The 13207-nt window shown below is 43.6% G+C and overlaps 1 protein-coding gene across 2 annotated transcripts in view; it reads right to left on the minus strand.

The window, feature by feature from the left end:
* The window catches only part of mycbp2 (MYC binding protein 2), a 56852-nt gene that overhangs the window by 2630 nt on the left and 41015 nt on the right, over positions 1–13207 (minus strand). The window contains exons 54-79 of one of the 2 annotated variants that reach the window (XM_061088876.1): positions 11664–11849; positions 7721–9358; positions 7389–7579; positions 7057–7304; positions 6793–6960; positions 6472–6629; positions 6180–6379; positions 5881–6030; positions 5624–5784; positions 5368–5524; positions 5003–5227; positions 4816–4881; positions 4278–4517; positions 4081–4170; positions 3908–3988; positions 3550–3816; positions 2698–2981; positions 2506–2602; positions 2277–2396; positions 2086–2187; positions 1868–1996; positions 1631–1763; positions 1363–1466; positions 692–880; positions 496–603; positions 39–248 (exon numbers count right to left, since the gene is read on the minus strand). In XM_061088876.1, coding sequence (XP_060944859.1) covers positions 39–248; positions 496–603; positions 692–880; positions 1363–1466; positions 1631–1763; positions 1868–1996; positions 2086–2187; positions 2277–2396; positions 2506–2602; positions 2698–2981; positions 3550–3816; positions 3908–3988; positions 4081–4170; positions 4278–4517; positions 4816–4881; positions 5003–5227; positions 5368–5524; positions 5624–5784; positions 5881–6030; positions 6180–6379; positions 6472–6629; positions 6793–6960; positions 7057–7304; positions 7389–7579; positions 7721–9358; positions 11664–11849 — 5702 coding nt within the window. The remainder of the gene's footprint in view (positions 1–38; positions 249–495; positions 604–691; positions 881–1362; positions 1467–1630; positions 1764–1867; positions 1997–2085; positions 2188–2276; positions 2397–2505; positions 2603–2697; positions 2982–3549; positions 3817–3907; positions 3989–4080; positions 4171–4277; positions 4518–4815; positions 4882–5002; positions 5228–5367; positions 5525–5623; positions 5785–5880; positions 6031–6179; positions 6380–6471; positions 6630–6792; positions 6961–7056; positions 7305–7388; positions 7580–7720; positions 9359–11663; positions 11850–13207) is intronic. The other variant, XM_061088877.1, reaches the window with a different exon arrangement.

Genomic DNA, 13207 nt, shown 5'->3' on the forward strand with positions numbered 1-13207 from the left:
TCTAACTTGACAGTTTGCATCTTTAGTTCACACGGCACCTTCTTGCACTTGAAACAGACATAGTATGCATATCTGTTCATAGCAAAGCCTGCAGGGTCGCTGTGGAATCGCGCTCCTGGTGTCGTTATTGCCTCACTCTTGTGCAGACCCTCATACTCCAGCCGCATCAGGGCCTTTCTCCTCACATCCTCATAGAGCTCCTTGATGGGGTCGAGCAGGTCCTTGATTACGGAGTGATTGATTTTGTTCTAAAGACAAACAGATGGTCATGTTCATTAGGTTGGTTCTGTTGCGTCACATTATGCGTCAACGTTATTTCACAAAGACGATAGTAAACAAAGACGTCACGGTCTGCGTCACAGTCATCTGAGTCTTTTCAACAAAGAGTGTAAGCAAGCTGAACTCAATCCTCTTTGAGGCGTGGCGGAAAGCGTTTTAAAGCTCTTTGTTGCTGAATCAATCTCTTAAATCAGACGAGCTCAGGTAACATCTTACCTTACAGATGGGACACAACATGAACCCGAACGTGATTCGGGGTCCCAGCCAGCGATTTTCAAGAACACGGCGAGTACACTGAAGGTGGAACACGTGAGTGCAGTCCAGCTGGAAACAGAACAAAGAGTCACAATGTTGAAACAAGGACAAATCGGAATCCAGGGGCGAAACTCTTACATCGAATGGACAGTAGTACCTGTACTGCAGGAGCAGCAGAGAGCGCTTCTGTGAAGCAGATCATACACATGTCGTCTGCGTCCTGCTTCAGGCAGCCGGTGCTCTTGTCACAGCCGTGCAGACATGGGAGGCAGGCCTCTTCGTTTTTAACCCCTCCACAGGGGTGACCACATACATGAGTCTTACAGCACGCCAGTTTAGCGTATTCCTAAAGGAGAACACAAGAGAAACTTGTGTTATTTCTAATTTATATAATATACAATTTACATACACAACTTTACATTGTGCTCTAGTTTTTTCACCCGATACATTATTTGTTACATTCACCAGACTTATTTTTGAGGCAATTCAAATTTCCAAGGTGGTGATGCTTCATTATAAATATTCTCAAGCGATCTTTCCACTCACCAAGAGAAGACCAAAATCTATATTTTTACTTGGGTAAAACATTTTTCTATCTTGATTAAGTACAGATATATATAATCAATCAAAAAAAAATACGATAAAACGAATTAATAATGTAGATTTCTTATTATTGCTCTTTAAGCATGTGTTTCTGTTGTGAGCATTTGTTTACATAAAAAAGTTTTCAATAAAACAACAGTTTTAATAGATACTACAAAGAGGAACAAAGATATGCAGGCAATAAGGTTTAGTTAAGTTTTGTTGTTAAAAGTTGATGTTGCGTACTTGACAATCGGGGTCTGAGCAGACGCTTCCCACTGCAGACAACTCAGTGCCATTCCTCGTTCCACAGAACCTGCAGGCGTCAGAGCTGCTGGAGGCTGGTTTACCTACAAAAATATTAAGATTCATCAGGATAGGTGTACATCTGTTAAAAGTAAGGCTTGAGGGAAATTTGTAGTCCGGAAAGAACATACTTGTTTGAATGATTCTGCAATTTAAGAAAGTTTTTACATTCACAGCGATACGTTAATCATCTCGGTTTCTCTGTTACCTGTGTGCTCTCTGAACTCCACCATAGCCTTCATAGTCTTTGAGTCAGCCAGAGCCATGAGCCAGAAGAGCTTGGTTCTCCCGCAGCCTTCATGCAGATCCACCTTTATGGCCTCCTCTTCCTCCTTGAACACCTGAAAGCAGTCATGAAAGTAAGTTATAATATCAGCCTGATCGTTAATAATCCACATTCCTTCTATAATCCGTTTCACACTATTTATATTCAAGTAAAGCAGACCTGTCTCTGGTGGGAGCGTGTGCGTCGGTGCAGATGGAGGAAGCGGTCACAGTCGGTGCAGAGGTTGCCGCACATGTTACACAGTATAATGGCTGCTGTCTCTCCGTCGTCGTGGTTGTCACACATAGGCTATGGAAAGAAGCAGAGGATGATTATTACTCATTCCTTTGATTATCTATCAATTATTTTCTCACAGAGAAACTCTTGGCCATTCTCACCATCTGCTTCTGCTGTCCGTCTTTGCCCATCCAGCGACCGGAGGACAGTCGATCTACATGGTCCTGGTCCAGCACACACAGTGATGCCAAGGCCAGCCACAGCTAAGAGGAAGAACAGGTACGGATTACCAAATGTATTTATATTTCTAACACAGGAAAATATTCTCGTATGATTAAATCTGTATTCATACCCTTGTGGTGGCGATACAGCGTACAGGAGACCGATGCTCCTCCTCCATTTTAGTCAGCGCTATAATGGTCTCAGCTATAGCATTTTTGGTGACTCTGGACCAAGCATCTGAAAGGTGGCCCTAAAAATCACAAACAACTCTATTAGAAAAACTTTTTTAGCATTAACAACATATTTTACAAAATACAAATGACTAAGATGATAGATCAATAACACCACCATGGACTTACAGCTGCCATGTCTTTAACCAGCTTTATTATGATCTCTGCGATCTGAGGAGGGGTGGAGCCTTTCATCCACCAGTGACTCTCCCCCCTGCGGATGTAGCTGAAGACAACAGGAAAGAACAATGTAAGACTTTTAGAAAATAATGTGACAAACCAAGTGAATTTGTGTTGTGACGACTCTCTGCAGAAACGCACCTTGAGTTGAAGATCATGGGCAGCGTGACGGTGGTGACCCCTTTACCAGCAGCCATGCCAGCCGTGCCAGCGATGGTGGTGCCTTTGGCTTTCAGCTGCACGGTGAGGGCTTTGGCGATGCAACCCAGAAACATGTCAAGGATGCCGAGCTTGTTCCAGTCACCTTTCTCTGTGGAGTGGATGATGTCACTGATGTCTGCCGGCGGCAGAGCCTTCACCCCGATGATGCTGGCCAGTCGCACAGGTGTGACCTCTGGAAGGACCCTTCTGAGCAAAGATGTCACCTGAGAAGAGAAAGAATCGGAGAGTAAACAAGAACTTTTAATTTGGGTTTTGTCAAGTGGTATTTACTTAAATGTATACATAGAAAAAGATCTTATAAAACAAATTCGAACTCCAAAACCACATTAATCATTGTGTAATCATGATCATTTTCTGTCTTCTATGCCAATATAAATTACATTTGTCACAGCTTTTTTAGGATTAAACATATTACCAGCCATCATCTATCAGCATTGAGAATTGAGAATCAAGTAGAACAAATAATTAATCTCATGACAACATCTAAAATAATCCCACTGCTGTAATTTCAAGTTAAATATTTACAGAGACATATTTTTCTTTATTTGACCTCCATAAACTTGTGTGTTTATTGAAAATTGAATATGTGTGCTCATTAGGACACACATCACATCACTCCTGCCAGTCTCATGCTGTTCCACTAATTGACAATAGGTGGCAGTAATGTGCCAATAAATACAGTAACGGGCCATGAAATTCAGGCAATAAGAATGACAGTGATTCGAAATGAATTTAGCTTTGAAAACATTGTGTGTGTGTGTGGTTGCCCACCTGTCTCTGTACACGTGGGGAAGCCGTGTGCAGCAGGGAGAACAGGTCTTGCATGAGTGTCAGCTGCTGAGCGAGGTACTGGCGGCCCACGTTGGAGCCACTCAGAGCCAGGACCATGGACAGCAGCTCAAAGCAGTAGGCGTCTGAGGAGGCATCATCGTCACTGGGCTGAGAGTTGGCGTTCTCTTTGCTGGAGATGGCGTGCTCCCACTCCTCTCTAACACGTGTGGCCTCCATGCGGATGGCCTGGACGATGTGGGCACACACCTGGAGGTGAGAAAACACGTGAGGTTAGAAGAGGGCAGAGGCTAAAGTTATAATTCATCCTGTTGATTGAACAGTGGAACTGCTTGTTTACCTGTTTCTGCAGGTTGGTCAGTTTGCTCCTGCTGAAAATGATTCCCACCATGTGCTCCTTAAGGTCTGCATCAGATGGAGCCTAATAATAGAAATGCAAAGTGTAAAACATTAGGGAAAATGGCCAATAAGCACGTCATTCAGACAGGTCAGTAAAACTATCCGAATTCAGACCTTATCTTCTCCCTCAGGCGACGAAAGCAGATTTTTCTCCTCCTGTTCTGGAGTCGGTTCGGCATCTCCACAGATTAGTTTCCCAAAGACCTAAGGGTACACAATACATTAGCAGGAGCACCAAAAAGGCAATTCCATTTTTAAACAGACAGGTAGTGTGATAGATAAATAACTTGTCAGGTATTTGTTTGACAGACCTGTGAGGTGATGAGGCGGAAAACCCTGAGGGTCTCAGCCTCGCAGTTCTTCTGCTGGGCCATGCTGGCTGAGATCTGTCCAGGAATCTTGATGCTTTCGCCCTCTTTCCAGCCAAGAACCTTCACCTGCCGCACCCTCAGGGTGTTTTCGGGACCTTTCAGTTCCACTTTGATCACATGATGATCTCCTCCAGGGAGCTCACTGGTCACCCAGCCCATGTGACGGGAGTCGAGGTCAACCTGGAGGGAAAAGTCATAAGGTCATTCACAGAGCTCTGTCCCAGTAGTAAATTAACCAAAGTGCATCTTATGAAACAGCTTGATAATAAAATGCACTATTGTTTCTACATCACTTGATTTAATAAGAGTCAATATAATTGAGAAAACAGACAAAGCAGCAGCAGAGGGACACCACTTTGTATTTTGAAAACAGCTTTAATGCTAGTGGCTGAACTTCAAACACTAAACTTAAACAGCATTTATAAAGCACAAATAAAAGAGTCTATACTCCATTCACATGTTCCCGGACTTAACTCACCTGTTTAATTCTGCAGAGGTCCTCTATTGCTTTTCCACACAGGAACGTTACTGCTGTGACTTTGTTCTGTGGAGAGAAAAATAAGAAACCGCATATAAATACATGATCATCATCAAATCCACACTGTTCATTTCTTGTATAGCTGAGAAGTAGTTTTTAAGCCTAAAACACTTCAGTGTCTCCTTACCCCAATGTCCCTGGAGTTGTCCACATGAACAGACACGTTGGAGGCGTTGATGCCTTTCACACAGCTGATGGTGATGCTCTTGGTTTTGTTCTTGTCCTCGTCTCCAGATTCCCAGAAGGTCTCTGTGGAGCCGTCTGTCAGGCTGCCGATCATCGCAGGACGACTGGATGTCTTGATGTCCACCACACTGGTCAGATCCTTCAGACAGGTCACCATGCAGAGATCCTATCATCACACAGGGACAGATTGGCGTCAGAGCAGTGTATGACGGATGGATAACAAAAAGACACAAACTGAAGACACAAATCTGATGTATAATTAATTCGTTTTTGTTTTGAAATAATGTGGTGAGGTGGTTTTCCTACCTGGCTCATTGCTTCGTAGCCTGACTGCACACTGATGTTGAAGCTCTCCTCGCTGTCTCCATCATCCGACTTGGACAAAATATTGTTGATGTGATGGAAAACGTTGCTCTGGTGAAGGAACTGATGGTCCGACTGCTTGAATTTAAGACTCCAGCACCTAAAAAAAAAGCGATCCACAAACGTTAACATTGCTACATAACACAAACAAAACTTTTGTTGCTCAAAATCTGGACAATTTCATTCTAGAAAATTCTACCTAAGTGCCATCTGCTGGAGCGAGCTGCCACTAGGAAGTGACATCATGAGGTCAGAGATGGTCTGAAGAAGGCGGTGGAAAGTGTGAGGGAGAGGATGAGCTGCTTCCCCAGCGATGACAATATCTGACAGAGGGTGTTCACAAACGCCAAGGTCTCTTTCCTGTTGAGCACAGAATGGAGATAATCATTATTAAAAGATACAACAACAAAGCTAAAGGTAATCAGGCATGTTTTTTGACTTTTTACCACTCGTTACCTGTTCCACAATTTCTTTGTTGCCCTTGTTCTCCTCATCTTCCTCATCCTCTGGCTCAAAGGGCGATGGAGTAAGAGATGCTACAAAATGCCAAAGGATGTCGTGCAGAGAAGTGGTCTGGATCACATTGCACAGCAGCCAGTTGAATGCCTGACAAGGACAACAAGAGTAAATCACATCAAGTAGTCGTACACACAGACAATTATATAGTCCAATTAAAAACAAATTTAGTATTTAGTCTACATGATGGAGCTCTGAGCCTGAGACAGATATAGCAGCCCAGATAGCTGTTACTGTACCTCCATGGCAAACACTCTGCAGGCCGATTTCCTCAGTGCATGCCTCATGGCCACCTCCAGGCCCTCCAGGTCATGGTGCTGGATAACAAAAGCCAACACAGGCCACTGGAAGTTCCTCTCCCCCTTACTGAGGGAGCCGTGGGCCGAGATCAGCCGAGAGAGCTCCGGAGACGGGTGCCTAAGCAGGGAGGAGCCCACCTCTGAAAGGGGGGGCAGAGGAAGTCAATGTATCAGATGATGCCATTTAACGCTAAGAGTCAGATATTATTTCTCAAAAGTTATTGATGCTTACCTGCATCACCACTTTGCACCCTGCGTCTGGGCACAGCTTTGACCCGGGCTGGAGAGGGCGAGTGTTGCTTGTCATACTCTGAGGCCACGACTGAGTAAGACCTCTGAAACACCGTACGCTTGGCCGTGTCGGTGTCTGTGATTGGACTGGTCTCGAGACTAATAGAGAGCCAATAGGGACAAAGACAGATACCTACTGTTAAACCTCAAATGCAAATATCTTTACCGATATTAAAATCAGCATCATCTGGAATTTAGTGTTAGCACATGAATGAAGTACAGTTTAAGAAATTAAGGAAATAGCACAATTAAGATGTTTCACCTGGGGGGCATTGATTTCATGTTGTTCTCAGGTTCCTCAAACACATTGGGGCAGGCATCAGGAGTGACTGAAATATAAGGTGCAGGGACAGATGTAGAGCGCAAATACCTCATCTCATCTTGGAAGAGGTTATCATCTTGGTAGGACCCAAAGTTCTCTGTGTGTTGCCTGGGGAATATAAGGAGAGTGACTCAAATCATTACACAATCAAAAGAAATAGTTGTATTTTTTTGCTTACCTATAAAAATCCAGCCTATTATTTACCTGGCTAGTGTCTGCAGGTAGAGGCAGCCCATTTTATTGGGCAGTTCGTCCGACACGCCTTCCTTGAGGCTGGGAAGCAGGTGCGAGTGCAGGGGCCGGGGAGGGTGGTGGCACAGCATGCTGGGTTCGGCCGCACTGCTCAGGGACAGCAGGAACAAAGCGTTTGCCCGAATCACCTGGTGGGCCTCAATTGTGGGCAGAACCCTCGGGGTCTTCACTTGCAGAGGTTTCTTCCTCGACTGCTTCACCTGGCAAAGACCATACAGACGGTGTGAAAAAAAGCAGACAGTGTTTCTAAATAAAATTGATGTGAGAGATTTAAATGCCAAAACCTTGATGCAGCAGTAGGGTACCTTTTCCCTGGCAGCCGTCTGTTTCTCTCTTAGGTACTTTTCACGACAGCGATCGCACACCAGGTACCAGGTGCTGCCTCCTATGCCTCCATCGCCACAGTTCCCGGCCCAACCACCACAGAAGTGGCCAATACTGTTGTAGCCCTGGCCACCTGCATAGCGTCCACACCCTGTCACAGAAACACAAATAAAAAGGCTTATAAAATATTTTCTAAATTTATGCTTTAATTAAATTTGCAGTGTGAAATTGTAATATTTAAATATTATTCAAATGGCTATTGTGCTTATACTTAAACATAAAAGGTTCCTACCTGGATGAGCCTGTCTCATGTGGTAGGTGACAGGATACGGGTGAGATTCCCCACACAGCTCGCAGATGGTGTCTTTCTCCGGTCCACCCATGGCAAGCTGTGCCATCTCTCCAAATAGATTCCCTCTCGGACGCACGTCGGATTTCTCCCTCTTCTTCTTCTCCTTCTTTGACTTTTTATTGTCTTTCTCGTGTTCCTTCTTTTTTAAGATGGCGCTGGACCCTGGGCTGGGGAAGATCATGTTCTGAGTTGCAGCCTTGATGGTGGCCATTGATATGTCCTCCCAGAAGGCAACCAAATGCTGCAACGTTAACGGTAATATCGACTTAACCCTCATAGAGGGATTAGAACTCGTCTCATAGGAAATGGCCTCCCCTTTCCCATCTTCACACTTCTCTGGCAATGGGGGTTCCTTCAACATGGACAGTACCTTGTTTTTGTTGATGCTTCCCATTTTAGAGATGTCAGGGCCGTGTGGAGCAATGTTAAACATGTTAAGTGCAGAGGAAATCTCTAAAGAGTGTCGGTTCTTTAACTTATTTTCCTTCTCCTCAGCAGCCTGTCCTCCCAGGGAGCTGCGGATTGGGGCGTGCTCTTTGGTTAAGTCTGGGTTGAACTTTAGGAAGGATGAGCAGGCCATGGCATCATGGACAATACCTTCGTGCCAAAGGAATGCTGCGAAGACTGCTCGCGCACATTCGGCCACAGAGGGCGACATGGCCTGTTTGGCAGGCTCTGTGACCCTCGATGTGCTCTCACCTTTAAAGAGGGGCCCAGATTTGTCCTTCTTCGGGCGCGTGTGTCGACTGGAGGTTTTGCGACTGACTTTAGGTGAAGAGCGACTCTCAAGTTCTTCTTTCACAGGAGCTTTGCCAATGCTAAAGTGCACCTTACCTGAGCCATCCTCTCCGTTACTGACCTCCACATTCTCATCGTTGCCCTCCTCGTTGGAGAGGAGAGCACTAGAGGTGCAAACCTCCACTACTTCACTGTGGAGGTTCTCTTGGGTCACATGAGGAGAAGGAACACGGTTCTCTGCATTACTGCTAACATCTTGGTTTGGATCTTTAGGAGATAATTTGGGTTTGGGGGAGGTAGATCGGCCTCTAAGTGGCTCTGTAAGTGGAACTTTCTTCTTTCTGAGTGTGTCCGGGTCCAGAGTGTATGAGTCTGATTTGGATCTCTCTCTGGGAGGGTCGAGTCGGGCTTTGGAAGATGGACTCACTTTAGGTGGGAGGTTCTTGTCATGGTGGGTTGAAGATGAGTGCTGGGAGGAGGTATTGGAGGGACTCAACCTGCCTGAGGCGGATACAACTTTTTGTTTGGGAGAAGAGGAGCGAGAGCCAGGGTTTGGGGACTCGGCCCGCAGTCCTGAATTTCTCCCGTCTGCCTTTAGAGCTTGCAGAGTGTTGTGATTGGGCGAATGAGAGCGACTGTGAGAGTCGGACCTCAGTTTGGCCGTGTCTGAGCGCAGGATGAGTGCTTCGCTGGCTGAGAGTCCGCCCTCACCCGTCTTGCTCCTGCTCTGTTCAGATGAACGGCTTCCCCGACTCTCCTGTTTGGGCGAGCGGTTCTCCTGACGGTGTTTGGAGGATGGGGACATGGGTCGTGCACCAGACATCAGGCCTCCTCGTTCACCTATAAGTTGCAAATTTTAACTGTTATACCACAAAACAGTGCAGCATCAGTGGTAAGAGTTTAACCATTTACTGCAACTCTAGATTGCGAAATCAACATCTGAGTGAAAAAAATGTAATGTTAAAAGGATAAGGTCAAGTGAAATGAACGGCAGAAAGACAGATAAGTCCCAAAGGTGGAGGGTGGTGAAAATAACAACTGATTCTGAAAAAAAACGTTTTGCAGTTGGGTTTTTCTGCCAACTTTGTCTATTACCAGACAAACTGATATGGATGAGAATAGCTAGTGAACCATGGAGGAGTTGATGAAAGATGAATTCCAGCCCAGTTCTTGGACCTCTCCGACTAAAATTGGATCAAGCCTTGGTCTTGACCAGAATTCAGGCATCTTGTATAGTAACTGTAAAACCTCCTAAAATTGCCTGAAAGTCAATGAGTAGCATTAAAACTCATGTCAATCGGATACTGACTTCTGTACAGTTTAGAAGGTAAACTAAGCACTAATATTTAATGCTCAAATTTTAATATTCACAAGCTCAAGTACAACAAACTCGTGTTTGGTTCTTTTTCCAGAGTTCCTGCCTACCCTCTGTTCAGTCTGAGGGAGGCATGCATGCTGTGATTACCCACCCTTTTGCCTCAGAGCGAGAGATGAGAGCGCGGTACCATGCCCAGCCACGGACGCACTGCTTTTGTGCATATGCTCACGAGAAGCGAGGCTGCGAGATGAACCATCTACAGCGGAAAACAGTGGAGCAGGTAAACAAACAAGCCATGGAATGCAAGGCCACCGCCAAGAGAAAGAAAGCACAAAGAGGCAATGGTGGTCAAGTCAAGAGGGTGAGATAAAAAAAGGCAAAGAGGACAACACGTTAAAATGAGCGAACAATCAATAGATGGGAAGGGAAACTGATAGACACGAGGAGAGAACACTTAAAGAAGAAAAAATAAATGATAGAACCCTGAGGTGTCATGGAGGAAAAGAAAATTCTCCCTACTAATAGAGGGCAGGAAACATCCTTTGGCACGATGCATTCGGTTTGTCTCGAATTTGAAGAAGACGACAAAGACATTTATAATGCTCTCCAGAACCCAAAACTTTTATTCAACATCCTCAATATGAATAGCTTTCTGGCACAATATTCTGTTATCTTGTGAATTGGTTTAAGGGATTAAAAAAATAAAACCCAAATATTTCCAGTATCTAAATCCAAAATCTTAATATAGTCAGAAAGGCAAATTGTTTACAGTAAATGTAGGCAAAATAGTAATGCTCTGATATCGATGAAATGACCATTTGTTGCCCTACAGTAACAGAATACAGATGATCTCTGCATTATTTCTTGAGAACACGCCTTATCTTGCAATGTTAAATAAAGAAAAGGAAAAATCCAGGATCAACACCTGAATTCCATGGGTTCTTCCCTGACATGTACTGCATCGTCGCACCAAGTTTTATGGTGATCTGTCCAGTAGTTATGTAATGCTGCTACCTAACAAACATATCGAGAGTGTGAATGATACAAGACAACTATGGCATGAAGGTGACAAGTTACCACCAAGATGATTTTTTACTCCATGACATCTCCGTAAGAAACAGAAACAGGTGAAGTAAATCCTACAATAGAGAGAAAATAGCAAGACATAGAAAAGATAGACTGGAAGAAAGAAAGCCCTACAGACTGAAAAAGTAGCACACAGTTTTTTGTGATTCTGTTGTTTGTTTGTGATTCTGTGTTTTTCTATTTGAAATATTCAGTGAGACAGTGAGGGTACGCAAAATTAGCTGTTTTAGATATTAAGTGTAGACGAACAGGCAACTATTCTGTCAGTGAAGCTCTGGGCTGGTTGAAGCAGGAAATGAGGGGTTTAAATTATGAAGGATGCAGATCCAAAGATAAAGCAGCGATGAAGGTAAAGAAGAGGAGGGAAAGGCCCATTGAACAAGAAAGCAAGCATTATAATAAGTATCTCAGCCTTTTACTTCAGCACATGGCAAAAAATATCCATTTTAACAAGAGGATTAGTCTAGTATTGCAGTTTAAAATCTTGTTTTAAAAAAACAAGCCAATATCACCTCACTTGTTTTTTCATAAACAAGATTCAAACATTGAATAATAGACATTTTAACTTGTTATGGATATTTCTGCATCGTGGAACATAACTGCACCGTTATGTTACACACATCGCTACTCGTCCTCCCCAGAAAAAAAACTACGAGCAAATTCAGAAAACAAAATAAAGCTGTGAAGAAAAGGAGCTACACCTGTGCAAGCGAGCGCTGTCAGAAAGCAGGACAGACTTACTCAGAAGCTGTGGTTGTGGCTGAGACAGTTGGGAGGGGGATTGTCCAAACACAAATGGGCTGTGGACAAGGGAGGAGGAGGAGGAGGAGGGAGGTTGAGCGGCTTGCTCAAATACGGAGGAGGAGGGAGCTGCTGAGAGGAAAGGCCCAGACTGAATGGAATTCAGTATGGCACTCAACCGGTCACCTGCAAACATGGAGACAGAGGAAGGGGAAAGACTACAGCTTATACTAGGGTATGAGGTTTCCATAAGGGGGGTGGGGGTCATTCACTGTTAATTTTTCTATCAATGATCCAATCTTCTCCTGTAATATAATAGATCTGCAGAATGGGAGGAGCTAATACAGCTATCCGTTGTTCTGAAAGTTAAAGCTGTGCTCATTTTCTTTGTGGACATCATTAAGTGATGGGCAACTGAAACTCTGCTGGATGGTGGAAAAACAGAAGGTGAGCAGCTATAGGAATTATCTGATTGTTTGATTTTAATCTTAAAAGATAGACGCCTGTGTGTACTTAGAAAAAACTGATAAGGATAGAACTATGACTACTTTGGCAAAAAGCATCCATCACCAAGGACACAATTCATTTGCATGCACTGCTAAAGTGTACGCAACAGAAAATAACTTGAAGAATACTTCTCATTTCATAAGATGTATAAAATTTGTTTACATTTAATTCTTATGTGATTTTAGATAAATCCAGCAGCTATGTTGTGATATCTTATTTATGCTTTTAAAAAAAGCATTCCAAGTTAGCTAAAGCTCTGATATGAACGTCTCTCCAGAGCAATGTCAGCTGTCATATTATTAACCATTTGCTATAATGAACCAATACATAATCTCTTTGAATAACTAAATATGATAGTCATTATACAAAGGTAGTAAATAGTTAAAATATCCAGAAAACTCAAAGAGTTTCTACGCCAACAATCAGGGAGAATATAACGGATAGAAAACGTACAAATAGGACTTCAGAAATAAATCCTTCAAGAACAAGCAGCTCCTCCCATTTCACAACTCCATTTGAGAAAAAGATATATTGAGGGAGGGGTAGAGAGGGGTCTACTCAGATTCTGAAAAATCTCTCTGTGTGACCACACCAGAGGATGCAAAGATACATAGTTACGTACAGGGGGGGAATAAATCAGCACTCTCCATATCCTGTATTTTAGGCTGATGCTGCACGAGTACATCTTCAAATCCAAATGTTTGGGGTTTAAATATGTCCATCTCTCCATGTCAAGTAACCGTTTAGGGTCTGTCTGTTTTAATGGCAGCCACAGTGACACTGAAATTATTAGTCACAATTTTATGTCATAAAAAAAGCAGCAACTGCAATTTTAAAATTAGTTATACGAGTTAGTATTTAACAGCATGTTAGTGTTCTGTGGAGCAAACAGATTCAGGTGTATTTTCATCAACCTGTAGACTGGAGTAAGACCGACACAGATTTAATTTAGTGTCGTAAAACAAAGGGAAAATAAATTGTATCTGGCTTTTATCCAAACGCTTGAAAGGCCAAGTGAAAATGTGGCCTTTAATCCG

This window comes from Limanda limanda, chromosome 16 (genome assembly GCF_963576545.1).
Source record: "Limanda limanda chromosome 16, fLimLim1.1, whole genome shotgun sequence".
NCBI classification, from domain to species: Eukaryota; Metazoa; Chordata; class Actinopteri; order Pleuronectiformes; family Pleuronectidae; genus Limanda; species Limanda limanda.